Source organism: Opisthocomus hoazin, chromosome 1 (genome assembly GCF_030867145.1).
Source record: "Opisthocomus hoazin isolate bOpiHoa1 chromosome 1, bOpiHoa1.hap1, whole genome shotgun sequence".
NCBI lineage: Eukaryota > Metazoa > Chordata > Aves > Opisthocomiformes > Opisthocomidae > Opisthocomus > Opisthocomus hoazin.
Window position 1 is genome coordinate 128,151,814 of NC_134414.1, and position 26,146 is coordinate 128,177,959.

A 26,146-nucleotide genomic window follows, 5' to 3' on the forward strand; every position below is an offset into this window, starting at 1 on the left:
GCGTGTCTGTGTGTGGGTTCAGCAGTGGGAAATGCTGTAGCAGGGCAGCAGTGTACCCGACCTGAGCGGCTTTAGTGCCCAGTAACGCCACACAACACACCACCTCTACTCTCCTGAGCGACCACCATAACAGATGGAGCCCAAAGTCATGGACTAAATTAACCCGGTGGAAATTTTGCCACATTTCTGGGTATTTATGGACATTTTACGTGGGTGGTCCTGTTGCAGAATAGATTGCAAGGGCATAAACACCCAGGGATATCTTTGTTCTGAGTCGCTCTCTCAAAGAGGCACCCAATCCGGACCGTTTCTTTTCTGTACCTTTCAGTCTATATTTTTAATTAAATTACGTTATAAGCACAAACGTCTGAAATTACGCTGTGGGAGACCAAGCGTCAAGAACATTTCTTTAACAGTCCATAGACTAAGGGAATGGTATTTGTCACATCAAAGGATGGAACAGGGGTGGTGGTTAACGAGAACGTGTTGGATAGTAATGGACCGTACCATGACGCAAATGGTATGGAATAAGGGCCAAAGAATGTACTGGTTTCACTGGGATAGAATTAATTTTCTCCATAGTAGCTTTCCATGGGGCTATGTTTTGGATTTCTGCAGAAAACACTGCGGGTAACACAGCGATGTTTTCCTTATTGCTGAGCAGCGCTCACACAGCTGCTGCCCGGCCTCAAGCCCGCCCCAAAGCCCTGGCAAAGGTCGACCCGACTCGGGTGGCCCAGAGGCGGCAGCGAGGACAAGGAGGGCTGTGGGAGCCGGCGGCAGCTCCAGGCCCCACGCTGCCTTCCAGAGGCCGGGGGGCCGCAAGGCTCAGCACGCTCCAGCCGCCGCCGCCTCCGCCGGGGAAGAGCCTCCTTCCCCGACTTTCCGCAGCCCTCGACGACACGTCAGCCCCGGAGCAGGACGGACCCGCCCCAGCGGCCGCACGTCCCGGGTCTCCCCGCTTCTCCCTCAGGCGTCCACAGCCCCAGCCACACGCGCCGCCGCCCCAAGCCCGCCCCGCCCCTTCCCTCCTCAGCCGAGACGGCGGGGGCGGGGTCTCCCGTCGTGCCCCGCGGGGTCGGCGGCCGCTCCCCCTCAGCGGCGGCTGTCAGCAAGGTGGCGGCGGCGGCGGCGGGAATGACGAGCGGGCTTTGTGGTTGGCGCGTCTGAGGGGGCGGCTGGGGCGCCATGGACGCGCTGGGCTGCATGAAGTCCCTGCTGCTGGCAGCCGCGCAGTACCGGGCCGCCAAGACCCCGTGCAACGCGGCGCTCCTGCAGCGCGGCCTGGAGGTGAGAGCGGCGCCGGGCCTGGGTCCCCGGGCCGCGGCGGAAGCGGGGCGGCGCGGACCCGAAGGAAGGAGGGGGTGTCGGTGGTGTCCCCCCGGGCTTGGGGTGGCTGTCTCGGGGTCCGGCCCCGCCTGGCTCCGCTCCGCCGCCGCCCTGTGCGGCCGCAGCGCGGGCTCTGGAGCCGCCGGGGCCTTGGCCGGGCCCGCGGCCTCCGCCGCGGCTCAGCGGGCGGGGCCGGGGAGAGTGCCCCGGTGAGCGATTGGCGGGGGAGCGGGCGGCCGGGGGAGGCCGTCGGACGGAAGAACCGCCTCAGGTTGTGGCACTGTCCCCGGCTATTGGTGTGCCCTTCGTTACCGCCGTTTTGTGGTGTCTGTGTACGCTTGCAGATGCGGGCAGTGCGTTTCGATACACATAGGCTAAGCATAGAGTGTGCCTGACGAGGAACTTTTTTTTCCCTATCCCCTCAATTCGGACCCGCAACGGTAGTTTGGGACTGAAGAAAGTATGATGAATGATATAGGAAGAAGGATGGCAGAGGGCTGGAGCAGCCCTCGTGTGAGGAAAGGCTGAGAGAGTTGGGGCTGTTCAGCCTGGAGAAGCCTGTTGCTATGAATGCTGTCAGCAGGCAAACAAAAAAAGCCTCAATGTGTTTATAAAGGATCACAAAGCAAACTTGGTGCTTTCCCAGAGTAAAGAGAACACATCCACAGCAACAAATCTCAGATTTTTTCCAAACCCTTTTTTTTTTTCTTCCCTGGAAGTGTGAATACAAATGTCCCGTTAGGAGTTGCACTGAGATTCTTGGTTTGTCAAATAGGGAGAAATCTGTTTAATACTACTCTGTGCTTTGACATCTGTGTTAAATACTTTGTTGCAGTTGAGTAATTGAGGTTGTTTCTCTCCCTTCATCTCCAGGTCATCTCTGGACTGAAGCTTACGCGATTATTTGCTTCAGACCAGATTCTACCAAGCGAATGTCTCAGCTGCCTAGTAGAACTCCTTGAGGACGCTAATGTAAACCCATCTGTGACCTCGTCTGTGGTTACTTTGCTCTCACAGCTAGGTAAGGTTTGCATCTGAACTTTTTATCTTGGGTGTGGGAAAGGGAAGACAAGACAGGTGCTGATTCTGTGGCGTGTGCAGGTTTCATGCTCTCAAACAGAACTAAGACTTTGTAGGTAGTACCCTTTTCAGTGAGGTGAAGAAACCTGCCAAGGGGGTGCAAAGATGGGGAGGAGCCCTATTACTTCAGCAGCTGTCATTGCTTCAGTTTACCTCTCCCATTGGAGTGTTTGCTGGGCAGCAGCCTGGGCTCCCCCAACGGCCTGGGCCTGCGTGCATCAAGTTTCGCAATTACAGAATGGGTTCTACTGCCTCTGACTTGTTTCTTGAGATGCATTCGCCTCTTCCCACCGCATTCCCCATTTCTCAGAAGTGGGACTTCATTGTCTAGGGAGCTTTGTGCTCGCTGTAGTGTACGTACCCAGGGAAGAATTACCTCTTCACTGCGTAGTTTCTCATTGTGCGTGAGTAGTTATTCAGGAATTGAGTCCTTTATGATGACCCCTTGTTTATCCTCTCTGATTCTTGGAGGTTTTAGCCTCTTTGAGCTTCCTTTTAGTTTTTTGAAACAGTTGTGTAGAATTATATTTGTTGCTGGGGTTCTTAACTATCCTTTCCAACCTGTTGTTTCTGGAAAATTTTAAGATTAGACCTCGTCCAACTGACCTTTGTCTGTTGCTTTACCTGTTATCCTGGTTTGCTGCATCTTTTCCAGGACTACCTAAGCAGAAGTGGCTTCAGTTATTTAACTGTTGCTACATAACCCTATCAAGGTACCAGTTTTAGTGTGTTTGCCCGCCGTAGTGTGAAGCAAGAAACAGATCACTGATTTTAAGCTTTAAAGCTTTCTAAGTGCAGGTTTCCTGCTCTCAAACAGAACTAAGGCTTTGTAGGTAGGAGGCAGGCTGTTCCTTCGGTGTCCGCGCGACTCAAGGGAGAGTATTAGTGTTTCAGTTAGCTGTAAGTTCAGAAGCAAGGCAGAGATGCAAGCGCATAGGAGCTGTGATTTATTGGTTGTTATTTGTGAAACATAGACGAAAGACTGGTCAAAGACCTTGGCTTCTGCTGAGCTTGGTAGCTCATGCAGCAGTTGCTTCTGCTATTAGATAGGTGTTTTTATCAACAATTCTTAAATTCTAGCTTTAGACAATGAGACTAGAGAAGCTCTTCAGGATACCTACAATCTGACCAGCGTGCTGGCAGGAGTGGTTCATCGAAGTTCTGCTAATCTTAGTGACCCAGTCTTATTACAGGTAACAGGAAGTAATGCTTAATCATATTGGGCTACTGTTACATAGTATACATAGTATACCAGAAGACTTACAGAATCATAGGTTGGAAAAGACCCCTAAGATCATGCAGTCCTACTGCATAACCAACACCGCCATGCCTGCTAAACCATATCCCAAGGTGCCACATCTACACGTTTTTTGAACGCCTCCAGGGATGGGGACTCCACCACCTCCCTGGACAGCCTGTTCCAACGCCTGACCGCTCTTTCAGTAAATAAATTTTTCCTCATATCCAATCTAAACCTCCCCTGACACAACTTCAAACTCAGATAAAGTCTTTGGTAAGAGTTTTGTTTTTGTGGCATCATCTTGTGGCTTGAGGGCAAAAGAGAGTTACTTGACTCTGGGGAATTACCTTAGTACTGGTTCGACACGTTTTTTTTGCAGCAGTGATAGCCCTGGCCTCCTTGTTCTGCAGAGTTGGGGGTTGTTTCTCCCGTGCTGGGGCAAATAACCAGTAGAACAGGAGCCGGGTCCTCTCCTTCCTTCCTTCCTTCCTTCCTTCCTTCCCTGCAGTGCTAGGAAGGAGACTGAAGGGCGACGGGCCGTGGTGGCCCTGCCTGGCTGTAGCTGCAGGTGGAGGAGCAGAGTGAGTGGGAGCTTTCCTAGAGAAGTGAGTTACCAAGTTAGTTAGCTGGTTAGTTAGCTAGTTAGTTATTTCCCATTGGCTCCCGTGCAGTCCTGGTCGAGCAAGCACAGCTGAAGGAGCCCAGGCCACGGCAGGAGGAGCAGGACAGCCCCCAGCCGGAGGGGCAGAGGCCACCCCTGGCCGACCGAGAGCAGCCCAGCCCCTGCAGCCCCTCGGTGAAAGCTCCCCGTGGCCTGGCCCCGCAGGGAAGGGGCTGGAGCACGAGCGGCGCCAGGGACGTTTCGCTGCGGAAAGAAGCTGAGGGGAGATGCCGCCAGAGGCCAGGAGCTGCTGGGCGGCAGCGGCTGTCTGGGCGTTGGGCTGAGCGGCGAGGGGTGCGGTGGTGCTGGGCCCGAGCGCTGGCCCAGCAGGTGGAAGCGCGTTCGGGGTGCCCCGCAGCCCCCCCGCTCGGCAGGGCCCCCCGGTGCGCACGAAGCCAGAGCCGCTGTCGCGCCCCGGCCTCTCTGCGGGCGCGCAGGGGCCGGCTGTGGAACGGCGGCGGCGGCGCCGGGAGGGCAGGAGGCGGCGAGCAGGGCCCGGGCACAGCAGAGGAGAGGTTTTGCGGCGGGGAGGCAGGGCCGGGGCCGTGCGTGGAGCGGGAGGCGGTGTGCGGGCGGGAGGAGCGGCGGCGCGGGCGGAGAGCGTGGGGCGGGCTGTGAGGGCGAGGGGGCTGGGCGTGCGTGGGAGGAGCGGGGCGGGAGCGGGGTGCGGCGTCGGGGTGTCGGTGGCGGCCTGGGTGCGTGGTTGGACGGGGGCGCGCGGGGCGGGCTGGGAGCGGGGCGGGGCGGTGGGAGGGCTGTAGGCGTGGCCGTGCACCTCCCCCGCGGGTGCGGACTCGGTGGCACAGTGGCCAGGTGGGCGTGGCGGGAGTGCGCTGGGCCGCATGTTCGAGCCGCGCCGCCGCTTTTTGCCCCGGGGCGGGCAGGCGGCCGAGGCCGAGGGAGCCCCGCGCCCCTTCCTCTGGCCTCTGCTCTCTCGCCTCGGCCCCGCCTGGGCTGGCAGCGCCCGGGCAGCTTCGCCTTCCCTGCCGCCCGTGCCGGGAGGCTTCTTGCCCTGGCTCTTTGCCCCCCTGCCCGCGGGAGGGGCCAGGGAACCTCAGGCAGGACAGGAGGGCCGGGCCGCCCGGCTGCTGCCCGGCCTCAAGCCCGCCCCAAAGCCCTGGCAAAGGCCGACCCGACTCGGGTGGCCCAGAGGCGGCAGCGAGGACAAGGAGGGCTGTGGGAGCCGGCGGCAGCTCCAGGCCCCACGCTGCCTTCCAGAGGCCGGGGGGCCGCAAGGCTCAGCACGCTCCAGCCGCCGCCGCCTCCGCCGGGGAAGAGCCTCCTTCCCCGACTTTCCGCAGCCCTCGGCGGCACGTCAGCCCCGGAGCAGGACGGACCCGCCCCAGCGGCCGCACGTCCCGGGTCTCCCCGCTTCTCCCTCAGGCGTCCACAGCCCCAGCCAGACGCGCCGCCGCCCCAAGCCCGCCCCGCCCCTTTCCTCCTCAGCCGAGACGGCGGGGGCGGGGTCTCCCGTCGTGCCCCGCGGGGTCGGCGGCCGCTCCCCCTCAGCGGCGGCTGTCAGCAAGGTGGCGGCGGCGGCGGGAATGACGAGCGGGCTTTGTGGTTGGCGCGTCTGAGGGGGCGGCTGGGGCGCCATGGACGCGCTGGGCTGCATGAAGTCCCTGCTGCTGGCAGCCGCGCAGTACCGGGCCGCCAAGACCCCGTGCAACGCGGCGCTCCTGCAGCGCGGCCTGGAGGTGAGAGCGGCGCCGGGCCTGGGTCCCCGGGCCGCGGCGGAAGCGGGGCGGCGCGGACCGGAAGGAAGGAGGGGTGTCGGTGGTGTCCCCCCGGGCTTGGGGTGGCTGTCTCGGGGTCCGGCCCCGCCTGGCTCCGCTCTGCCGCCGCCCTGTGCGGCCGCAGTGCGGGCTCTGGAGCCGCCGGGGCCTTGGCCGGGCCCGCGGCCTCCGCCGCGGCTCAGCGGGCGGGGCCGGGGAGAGTGCCCCGGTGAGCGATTGGCGGGGGAGCGGGCGGCCGGGGGAGGCCGTCGGACGGAAGAACCGCCTCAGGTTGTGGCACTGTCCCCGGCTATTGGTGTGCCCTTCGTTACCGCCGTTTTGTGGTGTCTGTGTACGCTTGCAGATGCGGGCAGTGCGTTTCGATACACATAGGCTAAGCATAGGAACGAGGAACTTTTTTTTCCCTATCCCCTCAATTCGGACCCGCAACGGTAGTTTGGGACTGAAGAAAGTATGATGAATGATATAGGAAGAAGGATGGCAGAGGGCTGGAGCAGCCCTCGTGTGAGGAAAGGCTGAGAGAGTTGGGGCTGTTCAGCCTGGAGAAGCCTGTTGCTATGAATGCTGTCAGCAGGCAAACAAAAAAAGCCTCAATGTGTTTATAAAGGATCACAAAGCAAACTTGGTGCTTTCCCAGAGTAAAGAGAACACATCCACAGCAACAAATCTCAGATTTTTTCCAAACCCTTTTTTTTTTTCTTCCCTGGAAGTGTGAATACAAATGTCCCGTTAGGAGTTGCACTGAGATTCTTGGTTTGTCAAATAGGGAGAAATCTGTTTAATACTACTCTGTGCTTTGACATCTGTGTTAAATACTTTGTTGCAGTTGAGTAATTGAGGTTGTTTCTCTCCCTTCATCTCCAGGTCATCTCTGGACTGAAGCTTACGCGATTATTTGCTTCAGACCAGATTCTACCAAGCGAATGTCTCAGCTGCCTAGTAGAACTCCTTGAGGACGCTAATGTAAACCCATCTGTGACCTCGTCTGTGGTTACTTTGCTCTCACAGCTAGGTAAGGTTTGCATCTGAACTTTTTATCTTGGGTGTGGGAAAGGGAAGACAAGACAGGTGCTGATTCTGTGGCGTGTGCAGGTTTCATGCTCTCAAACAGAACTAAGACTTTGTAGGTAGTACCCTTTTCAGTGAGGTGAAGAAACCTGCCAAGGGGGTGCAAAGATGGGGAGGAGCCCTATTACTTCAGCAGCTGTCATTGCTTCAGTTTACCTCTCCCATTGGAGTGTTTGCTGGGCAGCAGCCTGGGCTCCCCCAACGGCCTGGGCCTGCGTGCATCAAGTTTTGCAATTACAGAATGGGTTCTACTGCCTCTGACTTGTTTCTTGAGATGCATTCGCCTCTTCCCACCGCATTCCCCATTTCTCAGAAGTGGGACTTCATTGTCTAGGGAGCTTTGTGCTCGCTGTAGTGTACGTACCCAGGGAAGAATTACCTCTTCACTGCGTAGTTTCTCATTGTGCGTGAGTAGTTATTCAGGAATTGAGTCCTTTATGATGACCCCTTGTTTATCCTCTCTGATTCTTGGAGGTTTTAGCCTCTTTGAGCTTCCTTTTAGTTTTTTGAAACAGTTGTGTAGAATTATATTTGTTGCTGGGGTTCTTAACTATCCTTTCCAACCTGTTGTTTCTGGAAAATTTTAAGATTAGACCTCGTCCAACTGACCTTTGTCTGTTGCTTTACCTGTTATCCTGGTTTGCTGCATCTTTTCCAGGACTACCTAAGCAGAAGTGGCTTCAGTTATTTAACTGTTGCTACATAACCCTATCAAGGTACCAGTTTTAGTGTGTTTGCCCGCCGTAGTGTGAAGCAAGAAACAGATCACTGATTTTAAGCTTTAAAGCTTTCTAAGTGCAGGTTTCCTGCTCTCAAACAGAACTAAGGCTTTGTAGGTAGGAGGCAGGCTGTTCCTTCGGTGTCCGCGCGACTCAAGGGAGAGTATTAGTGTTTCAGTTAGCTGTAAGTTCAGAAGCAAGGCAGAGATGCAAGCGCATAGGAGCTGTGATTTATTGGTTGTTATTTGTGAAACATAGACGAAAGACTGGTCAAAGACCTTGGCTTCTGCTGAGCTTGGTAGCTCATGCAGCAGTTGCTTCTGCTATTAGATAGGTGTTTTTATCAACAATTCTTAAATTCTAGCTTTAGACAATGAGACTAGAGAAGCTCTTCAGGATACCTACAATCTGACCAGCGTGCTGGCAGGAGTGGTTCATCGAAGTTCTGCTAATCTTAGTGACCCAGTCTTATTACAGGTAACAGGAAGTAATGCTTAATCATATTGGGCTACTGTTACATAGTATACATAGTATACCAGAAGACTTACAGAATCATAGGTTGGAAAAGACCCCTAAGATCATGCAGTCCTACTGCATAACCAACACCGCCATGCCTGCTAAACCATATCCCAAGGTGCCACATCTACACGTTTTTTGAACGCCTCCAGGGATGGGGACTCCACCACCTCCCTGGACAGCCTGTTCCAACGCCTGACCGCTCTTTCAGTAAATAAATTTTTCCTCATATCCAATCTAAACCTCCCCTGACACAACTTCAAACTCAGATAAAGTCTTTGGTAAGAGTTTTGTTTTTGTGGCATCATCTTGTGGCTTGAGGGCAAAAGAGAGTTACTTGACTCTGGGGAATTACCTTAGTACTGGTTCGACACGTTTTTTTGGCAGCAGTGATAGCCCTGGCCTCCTTGTTCTGCAGAGTTGGGGGTTGTTTCTCCCGTGCTGGGGCAAATAACCAGTAGAACAGGAGCCGGGTCCTCTCCTTCCTTCCTTCCTTCCTTCCTTCCCTGCAGTGCTAGGAAGGAGACTGAAGGGCGACGGGCCGTGGTGGCCCTGCCTGGCTGTAGCTGCAGGTGGAGGAGCAGAGTGAGTGGGAGCTTTCCTAGAGAAGTGAGTTACCAAGTTAGTTAGCTGGTTAGTTAGCTAGTTAGTTATTTCCCATTGGCTCCCGTGCAGTCCTGGTCGAGCAAGCACAGCTGAAGGAGCCCAGGCCACGGCAGGAGGAGCAGGACAGCCCCCAGCCGGAGGGGCAGAGGCCACCCCTGGCCGACCGAGAGCAGCCCAGCCCCTGCAGCCCCTCGGTGAAAGCTCCCCGTGGCCTGGCCCCGCAGGGAAGGGGCTGGAGCACGAGCGGCGCCAGGGACGTTTCGCTGCGGAAAGAAGCTGAGGGGAGATGCCGCCAGAGGCCAGGAGCTGCTGGGCGGCAGCGGCTGTCTGGGCGTTGGGCTGAGCGGCGAGGGGTGCGGTGGTGCTGGGCCCGAGCGCTGGCCCAGCAGGTGGAAGCGCGTTCGGGGTGCCCCGCAGCCCCCCCGCTCGGCAGGGCCCCCCGGTGCGCACGAAGCCAGAGCCGCTGTCGCGCCCCGGCCTCTCTGCGGGCGCGCAGGGGCCGGCTGTGGAACGGCGGCGGCGGCGCCGGGAGGGCAGGAGGCGGCGAGCAGGGCCCGGGCGCAGCAGAGGAGAGGTTTTGCGGCGGGGAGGCAGGGCCGGGGCCGTGCGTGGAGCGGGAGGCGGTGTGCGGGGCGGGAGGAGCGGCGGCGCGGGCGGAGAGCGTGGGGCGGGCTGTGAGGGCGAGGGGGCTGGGCGTGCGTGGGAGGAGCGGGGCGGGAGCGGGGTGCGGCGTCGGGGTGTCGGTGGCGGCCTGGGTGCGTGGTTGGACGGGGGCGCGCGGGGCGGGCTGGGAGCGGGGCGGGGCGGTGGGAGGGCTGTAGGCGTGGCCGTGCACCTCCCCCGCGGGTGCGGACTCGGTGGCACAGTGGCCAGGTGGGCGTGGCGGGAGTGCGCTGGGCCGCATGTTCGAGCCGCGCCGCCGCTTTTTGCCCCGGGGCGGGCAGGCGGCCGAGGCCGAGGGAGCCCCGCGCCCCTTCCTCTGGCCTCTGCTCTCTCGCCTCGGCCCCGCCTGGGCTGGCAGCGCCCGGGCAGCTTCGCCTTCCCTGCCGCCCGTGCCGGGAGGCTTCTTGCCCTGGCTCTTTGCCCCCCTGCCCGCGGGAGGGGCCAGGGAACCTCAGGCAGGACAGGAGGGCCGGGCCGCCCGGCTGCTGCCCGGCCTCAAGCCCGCCCCAAAGCCCTGGCAAAGGCCGACCCGACTCGGGTGGCCCAGAGGCGGCAGCGAGGACAAGGAGGGCTGTGGGAGCCGGCGGCAGCTCCAGGCCCCACGCTGCCTTCCAGAGGCCGGGGGGCCGCAAGGCTCAGCACGCTCCAGCCGCCGCCGCCTCCGCCGGGGAAGAGCCTCCTTCCCCGACTTTCCGCAGCCCTCGGCGGCACGTCAGCCCCGGAGCAGGACGGACCCGCCCCAGCGGCCGCACGTCCCGGGTCTCCCCGCTTCTCCCTCAGGCGTCCACAGCCCCAGCCAGACGCGCCGCCGCCCCAAGCCCGCCCCGCCCCTTTCCTCCTCAGCCGAGACGGCGGGGGCGGGGTCTCCCGTCGTGCCCCGCGGGGTCGGCGGCCGCTCCCCCTCAGCGGCGGCTGTCAGCAAGGTGGCGGCGGCGGCGGGAATGACGAGCGGGCTTTGTGGTTGGCGCGTCTGAGGGGGCGGCTGGGGCGCCATGGACGCGCTGGGCTGCATGAAGTCCCTGCTGCTGGCAGCCGCGCAGTACCGGGCCGCCAAGACCCCGTGCAACGCGGCGCTCCTGCAGCGCGGCCTGGAGGTGAGAGCGGCGCCGGGCCTGGGTCCCCGGGCCGCGGCGGAAGCGGGGCGGCGCGGACCGGAAGGAAGGAGGGGTGTCGGTGGTGTCCCCCCGGGCTTGGGGTGGCTGTCTCGGGGTCCGGCCCCGCCTGGCTCCGCTCTGCCGCCGCCCTGTGCGGCCGCAGTGCGGGCTCTGGAGCCGCCGGGGCCTTGGCCGGGCCCGCGGCCTCCGCCGCGGCTCAGCGGGCGGGGCCGGGGAGAGTGCCCCGGTGAGCGATTGGCGGGGGAGCGGGCGGCCGGGGGAGGCTGTCGGACGGAAGAACCGCCTCAGGTTGTGGCACTGTCCCCGGCTATTGGTGTGCCCTTCGTTACCGCCGTTTTGTGGTGTCTGTGTACGCTTGCAGATGCGGGCAGTGCGTTTCGATACACATAGGCTAAGCATAGGAACGAGGAACTTTTTTTTCCCTATCCCCTCAATTCGGACCCGCAACGGTAGTTTGGGACTGAAGAAAGTATGATGAATGATATAGGAAGAAGGATGGCAGAGGGCTGGAGCAGCCCTCGTGTGAGGAAAGGCTGAGAGAGTTGGGGCTGTTCAGCCTGGAGAAGCCTGTTGCTATGAATGCTGTCAGCAGGCAAACAAAAAAAGCCTCAATGTGTTTATAAAGGATCACAAAGCAAACTTGGTGCTTTCCCAGAGTAAAGAGAACACATCCACAGCAACAAATCTCAGATTTTTTCCAAACCCTTTTTTTTTTTCTTCCCTGGAAGTGTGAATACAAATGTCCCGTTAGGAGTTGCACTGAGATTCTTGGTTTGTCAAATAGGGAGAAATCTGTTTAATACTACTCTGTGCTTTGACATCTGTGTTAAATACTTTGTTGCAGTTGAGTAATTGAGGTTGTTTCTCTCCCTTCATCTCCAGGTCATCTCTGGACTGAAGCTTACGCGATTATTTGCTTCAGACCAGATTCTACCAAGCGAATGTCTCAGCTGCCTAGTAGAACTCCTTGAGGACGCTAATGTAAACCCATCTGTGACCTCGTCTGTGGTTACTTTGCTCTCACAGCTAGGTAAGGTTTGCATCTGAACTTTTTATCTTGGGTGTGGGAAAGGGAAGACAAGACAGGTGCTGATTCTGTGGCGTGTGCAGGTTTCATGCTCTCAAACAGAACTAAGACTTTGTAGGTAGTACCCTTTTCAGTGAGGTGAAGAAACCTGCCAAGGGGGTGCAAAGATGGGGAGGAGCCCTATTACTTCAGCAGCTGTCATTGCTTCAGTTTACCTCTCCCATTGGAGTGTTTGCTGGGCAGCAGCCTGGGCTCCCCCAACGGCCTGGGCCTGCGTGCATCAAGTTTTGCAATTACAGAATGGGTTCTACTGCCTCTGACTTGTTTCTTGAGATGCATTCGCCTCTTCCCACCGCATTCCCCATTTCTCAGAAGTGGGACTTCATTGTCTAGGGAGCTTTGTGCTCGCTGTAGTGTACGTACCCAGGGAAGAATTACCTCTTCACTGCGTAGTTTCTCATTGTGCGTGAGTAGTTATTCAGGAATTGAGTCCTTTATGATGACCCCTTGTTTATCCTCTCTGATTCTTGGAGGTTTTAGCCTCTTTGAGCTTCCTTTTAGTTTTTTGAAACAGTTGTGTAGAATTATATTTGTTGCTGGGGTTCTTAACTATCCTTTCCAACCTGTTGTTTCTGGAAAATTTTAAGATTAGACCTCGTCCAACTGACCTTTGTCTGTTGCTTTACCTGTTATCCTGGTTTGCTGCATCTTTTCCAGGACTACCTAAGCAGAAGTGGCTTCAGTTATTTAACTGTTGCTACATAACCCTATCAAGGTACCAGTTTTAGTGTGTTTGCCCGCCGTAGTGTGAAGCAAGAAACAGATCACTGATTTTAAGCTTTAAAGCTTTCTAAGTGCAGGTTTCCTGCTCTCAAACAGAACTAAGGCTTTGTAGGTAGGAGGCAGGCTGTTCCTTCGGTGTCCGCGCGACTCAAGGGAGAGTATTAGTGTTTCAGTTAGCTGTAAGTTCAGAAGCAAGGCAGAGATGCAAGCGCATAGGAGCTGTGATTTATTGGTTGTTATTTGTGAAACATAGACGAAAGACTGGTCAAAGACCTTGGCTTCTGCTGAGCTTGGTAGCTCATGCAGCAGTTGCTTCTGCTATTAGATAGGTGTTTTTATCAACAATTCTTAAATTCTAGCTTTAGACAATGAGACTAGAGAAGCTCTTCAGGATACCTACAATCTGACCAGCGTGCTGGCAGGAGTGGTTCATCGAAGTTCTGCTAATCTTAGTGACCCAGTCTTATTACAGGTAACAGGAAGTAATGCTTAATCATATTGGGCTACTGTTACATAGTATACATAGTATACCAGAAGACTTACAGAATCATAGGTTGGAAAAGACCCCTAAGATCATGCAGTCCTACTGCATAACCAACACCGCCATGCCTGCTAAACCATATCCCAAGGTGCCACATCTACACGTTTTTTGAACGCCTCCAGGGATGGGGACTCCACCACCTCCCTGGACAGCCTGTTCCAACGCCTGACCGCTCTTTCAGTAAATAAATTTTTCCTCATATCCAATCTAAACCTCCCCTGACACAACTTCAAACTCAGATAAAGTCTTTGGTAAGAGTTTTGTTTTTGTGGCATCATCTTGTGGCTTGAGGGCAAAAGAGAGTTACTTGACTCTGGGGAATTACCTTAGTACTGGTTCGACACGTTTTTTTTGCAGCAGTGATAGCCCTGGCCTCCTTGTTCTGCAGAGTTGGGGGTTGTTTCTCCCGTGCTGGGGCAAATAACCAGTAGAACAGGAGCCGGGTCCTCTCCTTCCTTCCTTCCTTCCTTCCTTCCTTCCCTGCAGTGCTAGGAAGGAGACTGAAGGGCGACGGGCCGTGGTGGCCCTGCCTGGCTGTAGCTGCAGGTGGAGGAGCAGAGTGAGTGGGAGCTTTCCTAGAGAAGTGAGTTACCAAGTTAGTTAGCTGGTTAGTTAGCTAGTTAGTTATTTCCCATTGGCTCCCGTGCAGTCCTGGTCGAGCAAGCACAGCTGAAGGAGCCCAGGCCACGGCAGGAGGAGCAGGACAGCCCCCAGCCGGAGGGGCAGAGGCCACCCCTGGCCGACCGAGAGCAGCCCAGCCCCTGCAGCCCCTCGGTGAAAGCTCCCCGTGGCCTGGCCCCGCAGGGAAGGGGCTGGAGCACGAGCGGCGCCAGGGACGTTTCGCTGCGGAAAGAAGCTGAGGGGAGATGCCGCCAGAGGCCAGGAGCTGCTGGGCGGCAGCGGCTGTCTGGGCGTTGGGCTGAGCGGCGAGGGGTGCGGTGGTGCTGGGCCCGAGCGCTGGCCCAGCAGGTGGAAGCGCGTTCGGGGTGCCCCGCAGCCCCCCCGCTCGGCAGGGCCCCCCGGTGCGCACGAAGCCAGAGCCGCTGTCGCGCCCCGGCCTCTCTGCGGGCGCGCAGGGGCCGGCTGTGGAACGGCGGCGGCGGCGCCGGGAGGGCAGGAGGCGGCGAGCAGGGCCCGGGCGCAGCAGAGGAGAGGTTTTGCGGCGGGGAGGCAGGGCCGGGGCCGTGCGTGGAGCGGGAGGCGGTGTGCGGGCGGGAGGAGCGGCGGCGCGGGCGGAGAGCGTGGGGCGGGCTGTGAGGGCGAGGGGGCTGGGCGTGCGTGGGAGGAGCGGGGCGGGAGCGGGGTGCGGCGTCGGGGTGTCGGTGGCGGCCTGGGTGCGTGGTTGGACGGGGGCGCGCGGGGCGGGCTGGGAGCGGGGCGGGGCGGTGGGAGGGCTGTAGGCGTGGCCGTGCACCTCCCCCGCGGGTGCGGACTCGGTGGCACAGTGGCCAGGTGGGCGTGGCGGGAGTGCGCTGGGCCGCATGTTCGAGCCGCGCCGCCGCTTTTTGCCCCGGGGCGGGCAGGCGGCCGAGGCCGAGGGAGCCCCGCGCCCCTTCCTCTGGCCTCTGCTCTCTCGCCTCGGCCCCGCCTGGGCTGGCAGCGCCCGGGCAGCTTCGCCTTCCCTGCCGCCCGTGCCGGGAGGCTTCTTGCCCTGGCTCTTTGCCCCCCTGCCCGCGGGAGGGGCCAGGGAACCTCAGGCAGGACAGGAGGGCCGGGCCGCCCGGCTGCTGCCCGGCCTCAAGCCCGCCCCAAAGCCCTGGCAAAGGCCGACCCGACTCGGGTGGCCCAGAGGCGGCAGCGAGGACAAGGAGGGCTGTGGGAGCCGGCGGCAGCTCCAGGCCCCACGCTGCCTTCCAGAGGCCGGGGGGCCGCAAGGCTCAGCACGCTCCAGCCGCCGCCGCCTCCGCCGGGGAAGAGCCTCCTTCCCCGACTTTCCGCAGCCCTCGGCGGCACGTCAGCCCCGGAGCAGGACGGACCCGCCCCAGCGGCCGCACGTCCCGGGTCTCCCCGCTTCTCCCTCAGGCGTCCACAGCCCCAGCCAGACGCGCCGCCGCCCCAAGCCCGCCCCGCCCCTTCCCTCCTCAGCCGAGACGGCGGGGGCGGGGTCTCCCGTCGTGCCCCGCGGGGTCGGCGGCCGCTCCCCCTCAGCGGCGGCTGTCAGCAAGGTGGCGGCGGCGGCGGGAATGACGAGCGGGCTTTGTGGTTGGCGCGTCTGAGGGGGCGGCTGGGGCGCCATGGACGCGCTGGGCTGCATGAAGTCCCTGCTGCTGGCAGCCGCGCAGTACCGGGCCGCCAAGACCCCGTGCAACGCGGCGCTCCTGCAGCGCGGCCTGGAGGTGAGAGCGGCGCCGGGCCTGGGTCCCCGGGCCGCGGCGGAAGCGGGGCGGCGCGGACCGGAAGGAAGGAGGGGGTGTCGGTGGTGTCCCCCCGGGCTTGGGGTGGCTGTCTCGGGGTCCGGCCCCGCCTGGCTCCGCTCCGCCGCCGCCCTGTGCGGCCGCAGCGCGGGCTCTGGAGCCGCCGGGGCCTTGGCCGGGCCCGCGGCCTCCGCCGCGGCTCAGCGGGCGGGGCCGGGGAGAGTGCCCCGGTGAGCGATTGGCGGGGGAGCGGGCGGCCGGGGGAGGCCGTCGGACGGAAGAACCGCCTCAGGTTGTGGCACTGTCCCCGGCTATTGGTGTGCCCTTCGTTACCGCCGTTTTGTGGTGTCTGTGTACGCTTGCAGATGCAGGCAGTGCGTTTCGATACACATAGGCTAAGCATAGGAACGAGGAACTTTTTTTTCCCTATCCCCTCAATTCGGACCCGCAACGGTAGTTTGGGACTGAAGAAAGTATGATGAATGATATAGGAAGAAGGATGGCAGAGGGCTGGAGCAGCCCTCGTGTGAGGAAAGGCTGAGAGAGTTGGGGCTGTTCAGCCTGGAGAAGCCTGTTGCTATGAATGCTGTCAGCAGGCAAACAAAAAAAGCCTCAATGTGTTTATAAAGGATCACAAAGCAAACTTGGTGCTTTCCCAGAGTAAAGAGAACACATCCACAGCAACAAATCTCAGATTTTTTCCAAACCCTTTTTTTTTTTCTTCCCTGGAAGTGTGAATACAAATGTCCCGTTAGGAGTTGCACTGAGATTCTTGGTTTGTCAAATAGGGAGAAATCTGTTTAATACTACTCTGTGCTTTGACATCTGTGTTAAATACTTTGTTGCAGTTGAGTAATTGAGGTTGTTTCTCTCCCTTCATCTCCAGGTCATCTCTGGACTGAAGCTTACGCGATTATTTGCTTCAGACCAGATTCTACCAAGCGAATGTCTCAGCTGCCTAGTAGAACTCCTTGAGGACGCTAATGTAAACCCATCTGTGACCTCGTCTGTGGTTACTTTGCTCTCACAGCTAGGTAAGGTTTGCATCTGAACTTTTTATCTTGGGTGTGGGAAAGGGAAGACAAGACAGGTGCTGATTCTGTGGCGTGTGCAGGTTTCATGCTCTCAAACAGAACTAAGACTTTGTAGGTAGTACCCTTTTCAGTGAGGTGAAGAAACCTGCCAAGGGGGTGCAAAGATGGGGAGGAGCCCTATTACTTCAGCAGCTGTCATTGCTTCTGTTTACCTCTCCCATTGGAGTGTTTGCTGGGCAGCAGCCTGGGCTCCCCCAACGGCCTGGGCCTGCGTGCATCAAGTTTCGCAATTACAGAATGGGTTCTACTGCCTCTGACTTGTTTCTTGAGATGCATTCGCCTCTTCCCACCGCATTCCCCATTTCTCAGAAGTGGGACTTCATTGTCTAGGGAGCTTTGTGCTCGCTGTAGTGTACGTACCCAGGGAAGAATTACCTCTTCACTGCGTAGTTTCTCATTGTGCGTGAGTAGTTATTCAGGAATTGAGTCCTTTATGATGACCCCTTGTTTATCCTCTCTGATTCTTGGAGGTTTTAGCCTCTTTGAGCTTCCTTTTAGTTTTTTGAAACAGTTGTGTAGAATTATATTTGTTGCTGGGGTTCTTAACTATCCTTTCCAACCTGTTGTTTCTGGAAAATTTTAAGATTAGACCTCGTCCAACTGACCTTTGTCTGTTGCTTTACCTGTTATCCTGGTTTGCTGCATCTTTTCCAGGACTACCTAAGCAGAAGTGGCTTCAGTTATTTAACTGTTGCTACATAACCCTATCAAGGTACCAGTTTTAGTGTGTTTGCCCGCCGTAGTGTGAAGCAAGAAACAGATCACTGATTTTAAGCTTTAAAGCTTTCTAAGTGCAGGTTTCCTGCTCTCAAACAGAACTAAGGCTTTGTAGGTAGGAGGCAGGCTGTTCCTTCGGTGTCCGCGCGACTCAAGGGAGAGTATTAGTGTTTCAGTTAGCTGTAAGTTCAGAAGCAAGGCAGAGATGCAAGCGCATAGGAGCTGTGATTTATTGGTTGTTATTTGTGAAACATAGACGAAAGACTGGTCAAAGACCTTGGCTTCTGCTGAGCTTGGTAGCTCATGCAGCAGTTGCTTCTGCTATTAGATAGGTGTTTTTATCAACAATTCTTAAATTCTAGCTTTAGACAATGAGACTAGAGAAGCTCTTCAGGATACCTACAATCTGACCAGCGTGCTGGCAGGAGTGGTTCATCGAAGTTCTGCTAATCTTAGTGACCCAGTCTTATTACAGGTAACAGGAAGTAATGCTTAATCATATTGGGCTACTGTTACATAGTATACATAGTATACCAGAAGACTTACAGAATCATAGGTTGGAAAAGACCCCTAAGATCATGCAGTCCTACTGCATAACCAACACCGCCATGCCTGCTAAACCATATCCCAAGGTGCCACATCTACACGTTTTTTGAACGCCTCCAGGGATGGGGACTCCACCACCTCCCTGGACAGCCTGTTCCAACGCCTGACCGCTCTTTCAGTAAATAAATTTTTCCTCATATCCAATCTAAACCTCCCCTGACACAACTTCAAACTCAGATAAAGTCTTTGGTAAGAGTTTTGTTTTTGTGGCATCATCTTGTGGCTTGAGGGCAAAAGAGAGTTACTTGACTCTGGGGAATTACCTTAGTACTGGTTCGACACGTTTTTTTGGCAGCAGTGATAGCCCTGGCCTCCTTGTTCTGCAGAGTTGGGGGTTGTTTCTCCCGTGCTGGGGCAAATAACCAGTAGAACAGGAGCCGGGTCCTCTCCTTCCTTCCTTCCTTCCTTCCTTCCTTCCCTGCAGTGCTAGGAAGGAGACTGAAGGGCGACGGGCCGTGGTGGCCCTGCCTGGCTGTAGCTGCAGGTGGAGGAGCAGAGTGAGTGGGAGCTTTCCTAGAGAAGTGAGTTACCAAGTTAGTTAGCTGGTTAGTTAGCTAGTTAGTTATTTCCCATTGGCTCCCGTGCAGTCCTGGTCGAGCAAGCACAGCTGAAGGAGCCCAGGCCACGGCAGGAGGAGCAGGACAGCCCCCAGCCGGAGGGGCAGAGGCCACCCCTGGCCGACCGAGAGCAGCCCAGCCCCTGCAGCCCCTCGGTGAAAGCTCCCCGTGGCCTGGCCCCGCAGGGAAGGGGCTGGAGCACGAGCGGCGCCAGGGACGTTTCGCTGCGGAAAGAAGCTGAGGGGAGATGCCGCCAGAGGCCAGGAGCTGCTGGGCGGCAGCGGCTGTCTGGGCGTTGGGCTGAGCGGCGAGGGGTGCGGTGGTGCTGGGCCCGAGCGCTGGCCCAGCAGGTGGAAGCGCGTTCGGGGTGCCCCGCAGCCCCCCCGCTCGGCAGGGCCCCCCGGTGCGCACGAAGCCAGAGCCGCTGTCGCGCCCCGGCCTCTCTGCGGGCGCGCAGGGGCCGGCTGTGGAACGGCGGCGGCGGCGCCGGGAGGGCAGGAGGCGGCGAGCAGGGCCCGGGCGCAGCAGAGGAGAGGTTTTGCGGCGGGGAGGCAGGGCCGGGGCCGTGCGTGGAGCGGGAGGCGGTGTGCGGGCGGGAGGAGCGGCGGCGCGGGCGGAGAGCGTGGGGCGGGCTGTGAGGGCGAGGGGGCTGGGCGTGCGTGGGAGGAGCGGGGCGGGAGCGGGGTGCGGCGTCGGGGTGTCGGTGGCGGCCTGGGTGCGTGGTTGGACGGGGGCGCGCGGGGCGGGCTGGGAGCGGGGCGGGGCGGTGGGAGGGCTGTAGGCGTGGCCGTGCACCTCCCCCGCGGGTGCGGACTCGGTGGCACAGTGGCCAGGTGGGCGTGGCGGGAGTGCGCTGGGCCGCATGTTCGAGCCGCGCCGCCGCTTTTTGCCCCGGGGCGGGCAGGCGGCCGAGGCCGAGGGAGCCCCGCGCCCCTTCCTCTGGCCTCTGCTCTCTCGCCTCGGCCCCGCCTGGGCTGGCAGCGCCCGGGCAGCTTCGCCTTCCCTGCCGCCCGTGCCGGGAGGCTTCTTGCCCTGGCTCTTTGCCCCCCTGCCCGCGGGAGGGGCCAGGGAACCTCAGGCAGGACAGGAGGGCCGGGCCGCCCGGCTGCTGCCCGGCCTCAAGCCCGCCCCAAAGCCCTGGCAAAGGCCGACCCGACTCGGGTGGCCCAGAGGCGGCAGCGAGGACAAGGAGGGCTGTGGGAGCCGGCGGCAGCTCCAGGCCCCACGCTGCCTTCCAGAGGCCGGGGGGCCGCAAGGCTCAGCACGCTCCAGCCGCCGCCGCCTCCGCCGGGGAAGAGCCTCCTTCCCCGACTTTCCGCAGCCCTCGGCGGCACGTCAGCCCCGGAGCAGGACGGACCCGCCCCAGCGGCCGCACGTCCCGGGTCTCCCCGCTTCTCCCTCAGGCGTCCACAGCCCCAGCCAGACGCGCCGCCGCCCCAAGCCCGCCCCGCCCCTTCCCTCCTCAGCCGAGACGGCGGGGGCGGGGTCTCCCGTCGTGCCCCGCGGGGTCGGCGGCCGCTCCCCCTCAGCGGCGGCTGTCAGCAAGGTGGCGGCGGCGGCGGGAATGACGAGCGGGCTTTGTGGTTGGCGCGTCTGAGGGGGCGGCTGGGGCGCCATGGACGCGCTGGGCTGCATGAAGTCCCTGCTGCTGGCAGCCGCGCAGTACCGGGCCGCCAAGACCCCGTGCAACGCGGCGCTCCTGCAGCGCGGCCTGGAGGTGAGAGCGGCGCCGGGCCTGGGTCCCCGGGCCGCGGCGGAAGCGGGGCGGCGCGGACCGGAAGGAAGGAGGGGGTGTCGGTGGTGTCCCCCCGGGCTTGGGGTGGCTGTCTCGGGGTCCGGCCCCGCCTGGCTCCGCTCCGCCGCCGCCCTGTGCGGCCGCAGCGCGGGCTCTGGAGCCGCCGGGGCCTTGGCCGGGCCCGCGGCCTCCGCCGCGGCTCAGCGGGCGGGGCCGGGGAGAGTGCCCCGGTGAGCGATTGGCGGGGGAGCGGGCGGCCGGGGGAGGCCGTCGGACGGAAGAACCGCCTCAGGTTGTGGCACTGTCCCCGGCTATTGGTGTGCCCTTCGTTACCGCCGTTTTGTGGTGTCTGTGTACGCTTGCAGATGCGGGCAGTGCGTTTCGATACACATAGGCTAAGCATAGGAACGAGGAACTTTTTTTTCCCTATCCCCTCAATTCGGACCCGCAACGGTAGTTTGGGACTGAAGAAAGTATGATGAATGATATAGGAAGAAGGATGGCAGAGGGCTGGAGCAGCCCTCGTGTGAGGAAAGGCTGAGAGAGTTGGGGCTGTTCAGCCTGGAGAAGCCTGTTGCTATGAATGCTGTCAGCAGGCAAACAAAAAAAGCCTCAATGTGTTTATAAAGGATCACAAAGCAAACTTGGTGCTTTCCCAGAGTAAAGAGAACACATCCACAGCAACAAATCTCAGATTTTTTCCAAACCCTTTTTTTTTTTCTTCCCTGGAAGTGTGAATACAAATGTCCCGTTAGGAGTTGCACTGAGATTCTTGGTTTGTCAAATAGGGAGAAATCTGTTTAATACTACTCTGTGCTTTGACATCTGTGTTAAATACTTTGTTGCAGTTGAGTAATTGAGGTTGTTTCTCTCCCTTCATCTCCAGGTCATCTCTGGACTGAAGCTTACGCGATTATTTGCTTCAGACCAGATTCTACCAAGCGAATGTCTCAGCTGCCTAGTAGAACTCCTTGAGGACGCTAATGTAAACCCATCTGTGACCTCGTCTGTGGTTACTTTGCTCTCACAGCTAGGTAAGGTTTGCATCTGAACTTTTTATCTTGGGTGTGGGAAAGGGAAGACAAGACAGGTGCTGATTCTGTGGCGTGTGCAGGTTTCATGCTCTCAAACAGAACTAAGACTTTGTAGGTAGTACCCTTTTCAGTGAGGTGAAGAAACCTGCCAAGGGGGTGCAAAGATGGGGAGGAGCCCTATTACTTCAGCAGCTGTCATTGCTTCTGTTTACCTCTCCCATTGGAGTGTTTGCTGGGCAGCAGCCTGGGCTCCCCCAACGGCCTGGGCCTGCGTGCATCAAGTTTCGCAATTACAGAATGGGTTCTACTGCCTCTGACTTGTTTCTTGAGATGCATTCGCCTCTTCCCACCGCATTCCCCATTTCTCAGAAGTGGGACTTCATTGTCTAGGGAGCTTTGTGCTCGCTGTAGTGTACGTACCCAGGGAAGAATTACCTCTTCACTGCGTAGTTTCTCATTGTGCGTGAGTAGTTATTCAGGAATTGAGTCCTTTATGATGACCCCTTGTTTATCCTCTCTGATTCTTGGAGGTTTTAGCCTCTTTGAGCTTCCTTTTAGTTTTTTGAAACAGTTGTGTAGAATTATATTTGTTGCTGGGGTTCTTAACTATCCTTTCCAACCTGTTGTTTCTGGAAAATTTTAAGATTAGACCTCGTCCAACTGACCTTTGTCTGTTGCTTTACCTGTTATCCTGGTTTGCTGCATCTTTTCCAGGACTACCTAAGCAGAAGTGGCTTCAGTTATTTAACTGTTGCTACATAACCCTATCAAGGTACCAGTTTTAGTGTGTTTGCCCGCCGTAGTGTGAAGCAAGAAACAGATCACTGATTTTAAGCTTTAAAGCTTTCTAAGTGCAGGTTTCCTGCTCTCAAACAGAACTAAGGCTTTGTAGGTAGGAGGCAGGCTGTTCCTTCGGTGTCCGCGCGACTCAAGGGAGAGTATTAGTGTTTCAGTTAGCTGTAAGTTCAGAAGCAAGGCAGAGATGCAAGCGCATAGGAGCTGTGATTTATTGGTTGTTATTTGTGAAACATAGACGAAAGACTGGTCAAAGACCTTGGCTTCTGCTGAGCTTGGTAGCTCATGCAGCAGTTGCTTCTGCTATTAGATAGGTGTTTTTATCAACAATTCTTAAATTCTAGCTTTAGACAATGAGACTAGAGAAGCTCTTCAGGATACCTACAATCTGACCAGCGTGCTGGCAGGAGTGGTTCATCGAAGTTCTGCTAATCTTAGTGACCCAGTCTTATTACAGGTAACAGGAAGTAATGCTTAATCATATTGGGCTACTGTTACATAGTATACATAGTATACCAGAAGACTTACAGAATCATAGGTTGGAAAAGACCCCTAAGATCATGCAGTCCTACTGCATAACCAACACCGCCATGCCTGCTAAACCATATCCCAAGGTGCCACATCTACACGTTTTTTGAACGCCTCCAGGGATGGGGACTCCACCACCTCCCTGGACAGCCTGTTCCAACGCCTGACCGCTCTTTCAGTAAATAAATTTTTCCTCATATCCAATCTAAACCTCCCCTGACACAACTTCAAACTCAGATAAAGTCTTTGGTAAGAGTTTTGTTTTTGTGGCATCATCTTGTGGCTTGAGGGCAAAAGAGAGTTACTTGACTCTGGGGAATTACCTTAGTACTGGTTCGACACGTTTTTTTGGCAGCAGTGATAGCCCTGGCCTCCTTGTTCTGCAGAGTTGGGGGTTGTTTCTCCCGTGCTGGGGCAAATAACCAGTAGAACAGGAGCCGGGTCCTCTCCTTCCTTCCTTCCTTCCTTCCTTCCCTGCAGTGCTAGGAAGGAGACTGAAGGGCGACGGGCCGTGGTGGCCCTGCCTGGCTGTAGCTGCAGGTGGAGGAGCAGAGTGAGTGGGAGCTTTCCTAGAGAAGTGAGTTACCAAGTTAGTTAGCTGGTTAGTTAGCTAGTTAGTTATTTCCCATTGGCTCCCGTGCAGTCCTGGTCGAGCAAGCACAGCTGAAGGAGCCCAGGCCACGGCAGGAGGAGCAGGACAGCCCCCAGCCGGAGGGGCAGAGGCCACCCCTGGCCGACCGAGAGCAGCCCAGCCCCTGCAGCCCCTCGGTGAAAGCTCCCCGTGGCCTGGCCCCGCAGGGAAGGGGCTGGAGCACGAGCGGCGCCAGGGACGTTTCGCTGCGGAAAGAAGCTGAGGGGAGATGCCGCCAGAGGCCAGGAGCTGCTGGGCGGCAGCGGCTGTCTGGGCGTTGGGCTGAGCGGCGAGGGGTGCGGTGGTGCTGGGCCCGAGCGCTGGCCCAGCAGGTGGAAGCGCGTTCGGGGTGCCCCGCAGCCCCCCCGCTCGGCAGGGCCCCCCGGTGCGCACGAAGCCAGAGCCGCTGTCGCGCCCCGGCCTCTCTGCGGGCGCGCAGGGGCCGGCTGTGGAACGGCGGCGGCGGCGCCGGGAGGGCAGGAGGCGGCGAGCAGGGCCCGGGCGCAGCAGAGGAGAGGTTTTGCGGCGGGGAGGCAGGGCCGGGGCCGTGCGTGGAGCGGGAGGCGGTGTGCGGGCGGGAGGAGCGGCGGCGCGGGCGGAGAGCGTGGGGCGGGCTGTGAGGGCGAGGGGGCTGGGCGTGCGTGGGAGGAGCGGGGCGGGAGCGGGGTGCGGCGTCGGGGCGTCGGTGGCGGCCTGGGTGCGTGGTTGGACGGGGGCGCGCGGGGCGGGCTGGGAGCGGGGCGGGGCGGTGGGAGGGCTGTAGGCGTGGCCGTGCACCTCCCCCGCGGGTGCGGACTCGGTGGCACAGTGGCCAGGTGGGCGTGGCGGGAGTGCGCTGGGCCGCATGTTCGAGCCGCGCCGCCGCTTTTTGCCCCGGGGCGGGCAGGCGGCCGAGGCCGAGGGAGCCCCGCGCCCCTTCCTCTGGCCTCTGCTCTCTCGCCTCGGCCCCGCCTGGGCTGGCAGCGCCCGGGCAGCTTCGCCTTCCCTGCCGCCCGTGCCGGGAGGCTTCTTGCCCTGGCTCTTTGCCCCCCTGCCCGCGGGAGGGGCCAGGGAACCTCAGGCAGGACAGGAGGGCCGGGCCGCCCGGCTGCTGCCCGGCCTCAAGCCCGCCCCAAAGCCCTGGCAAAGGCCGACCCGACTCGGGTGGCCCAGAGGCGGCAGCGAGGACAAGGAGGGCTGTGGGAGCCGGCGGCAGCTCCAGGCCCCACGCTGCCTTCCAGAGGCCGGGGGGCCGCAAGGCTCAGCACGCTCCAGCCGCCGCCGCCTCCGCCGGGGAAGAGCCTCCTTCCCCGACTTTCCGCAGCCCTCGGCGGCACGTCAGCCCCGGAGCAGGACGGACCCGCCCCAGCGGCCGCACGTCCCGGGTCTCCCCGCTTCTCCCTCAGGCGTCCACAGCCCCAGCCAGACGCGCCGCCGCCCCAAGCCCGCCCCGCCCCTTCCCTCCTCAGCCGAGACGGCGGGGGCGGGGTCTCCCGTCGTGCCCCGCGGGGTCGGCGGCCGCTCCCCCTCAGCGGCGGCTGTCAGCAAGGTGGCGGCGGCGGCGGCGGCGGGAATGACGAGCGGGCTTTGTGGTTGGCGCGTCTGAGGGGGCGGCTGGGGCGCCATGGACGCGCTGGGCTGCATGAAGTCCCTGCTGCTGGCAGCCGCGCAGTACCGGGCCGCCAAGACCCCGTGCAACGCGGCGCTCCTGCAGCGCGGCCTGGAGGTGAGAGCGGGGCCGGGCCTGGGTCCCCGGGCCGCGGCGGAAGCGGGGCGGCGCGGACCGGAAGGAAGGAGGGGGTGTCGGTGGTGTCCCCCCGGGCTTGGGGTGGCTGTCTCGGGGTCCGGCCCCGCCTGGCTCCGCTCTGCCGCCGCCCTGTGCGGCCGCAGCGCGGGCTCTGGAGCCGCCGGGGCCTTGGCCGGGCCCGCGGCCTCCGCCGCGGCTCAGCGGGCGGGGCCGGGGAGAGTGCCCCGGTGAGCGATTGGCGGGGGAGCGGGCGGCCGGGGGAGGCCGTCGGACGGAAGAACCGCCTCAGGTTGTGGCACTGTCCCCGGCTATTGGTGTGCCCTTCGTTACCGCCGTTTTGTGGTGTCTGTGTACGCTTGCAGATGCGGGCAGTGCGTTTCGATACACATAGGCTAAGCATAGGAACGAGGAACTTTTTTTTCCCTATCCCCTCAATTCGGACCCGCAACGGTAGTTTGGGACTGAAGAAAGTATGATGAATGATATAGGAAGAAGGATGGCAGAGGGCTGGAGCAGCCCTCGTGTGAGGAAAGGCTGAGAGAGTTGGGGCTGTTCAGCCTGGAGAAGCCTGTTGCTATGAATGCTGTCAGCAGGCAAACAAAAAAAGCCTCAATGTGTTTATAAAGGATCACAAAGCAAACTTGGTGCTTTCCCAGAGTAAAGAGAACACATCCACAGCAACAAATCTCAGATTTTTTCCAAACCCTTTTTTTTTTTCTTCCCTGGAAGTGTGAATACAAATGTCCCGTTAGGAGTTGCACTGAGATTCTTGGTTTGTCAAATAGGGAGAAATCTGTTTAATACTACTCTGTGCTTTGACATCTGTGTTAAATACTTTGTTGCAGTTGAGTAATTGAGGTTGTTTCTCTCCCTTCATCTCCAGGTCATCTCTGGACTGAAGCTTACGCGATTATTTGCTTCAGACCAGATTCTACCAAGCGAATGTCTCAGCTGCCTAGTAGAACTCCTTGAGGACGCTAATGTAAACCCATCTGTGACCTCGTCTGTGGTTACTTTGCTCTCACAGCTAGGTAAGGTTTGCATCTGAACTTTTTATCTTGGGTGTGGGAAAGGGAAGACAAGACAGGTGCTGATTCTGTGGCGTGTGCAGGTTTCATGCTCTCAAACAGAACTAAGACTTTGTAGGTAGTACCCTTTTCAGTGAGGTGAAGAAACCTGCCAAGGGGGTGCAAAGATGGGGAGGAGCCCTATTACTTCAGCAGCTGTCATTGCTTCTGTTTACCTCTCCCATTGGAGTGTTTGCTGGGCAGCAGCCTGGGCTCCC

At 59.3% G+C, this 26,146-nt stretch overlaps 1 protein-coding gene across 1 annotated transcript in view; it reads left to right on the forward strand.

Moving 5' to 3' along the window:
- The first annotated feature begins 432 nt into the window (after window positions 1-432).
- Window positions 433-26,146, forward strand: part of CIP2A (cellular inhibitor of PP2A) — a 213,055-nt gene continuing 187,341 nt past the window's right edge. Inside the window, exon 1 of the mRNA XM_075414005.1 lies at window positions 433-520. Coding sequence (XP_075270120.1) covers window positions 433-520 — 88 coding nt within the window. The remainder of the gene's footprint in view (window positions 521-26,146) is intronic.